The sequence below is a fragment of the Chrysochloris asiatica genome, unplaced genomic scaffold, assembly GCF_000296735.1.
Source record: "Chrysochloris asiatica unplaced genomic scaffold, ChrAsi1.0 scaffold00536, whole genome shotgun sequence".
Lineage (NCBI taxonomy): Eukaryota > Metazoa > Chordata > Mammalia > Afrosoricida > Chrysochloridae > Chrysochloris > Chrysochloris asiatica.
In genome coordinates this window covers 63,164-63,885 of record NW_006409054.1, presented here as the reverse complement: position 1 = coordinate 63,885, position 722 = coordinate 63,164, and the positions used below count along the sequence as shown (strand labels likewise).

The following is a 722-nucleotide window of genomic DNA, read 5'->3' as shown; positions in this document are numbered from 1 at the left end:
GGACATCACACTTGGTAAAGTGAAGGGTCAGCAAAAAAGGAGACCCGCCCCAATGACATGGGTTGGCACAATGGCAGCAACAATGGGCTCAAGTGTAGTAACAATTGTGAAGATCGCACAGAACCACGTGGTGTTTTGTTCTGTTGTACACGAGTCACTATGGATCGGAACCAACTCAACTGCACCTACCCACAGTACAACAGTGATGAGTTAAAAACAAAGTAGATAATGTTGTATAGACCAGTAACATTTTTTTATTTTCAGATTTTAAATCATTTTTCTTAATAATTTAAGAAAAGATTTAATAAAAAATAGTTAGGTACTAAATATGGTAACAGATAAGGTAAAAACTGTGAAAAAACCACAGAAAATGAAATACCTGTTCAAAAAAGAACCTATACAGTAGGTTCTGTGTAGTCAGTAAAGTGGATCCATGGAATATATACATATTATTAGTTTGTATTCCTATATTTAAGGTCATGGAATTTGAGGGGCTTCACAGAATCTTAGCCTGAAAAGAGGAGTGAAGAGTTCTCAAAGATATAATGTGAACTCTGCTCTAGCACAAAGATAAACGGGGGATTAAAACTGAGAATGTCTATACCATGGAATAGGAATGCAATGAAGGCAGTCTGAGAAATAACCCTACTTTGTGTATATAACAACAATAAAAATCTTAGAAAGCATTTTGCAACTTTAATAAATATAACCTCCAAGGTAAA

At 34.9% G+C, this 722-nt stretch overlaps 1 protein-coding gene across 1 annotated transcript in view; it reads right to left on the bottom strand.

Annotated features, from left to right (window-relative positions):
• Positions 1-496: 496 nt before the first annotated feature.
• Positions 497-722, bottom strand: part of LOC102834947 (butyrophilin subfamily 1 member A1-like) — a 23,931-nt gene continuing 23,705 nt past the window's right edge. Inside the window, exon 8 of the mRNA XM_006877615.1 lies at positions 497-511. Coding sequence (XP_006877677.1) covers positions 497-511 — 15 coding nt within the window. The remainder of the gene's footprint in view (positions 512-722) is intronic.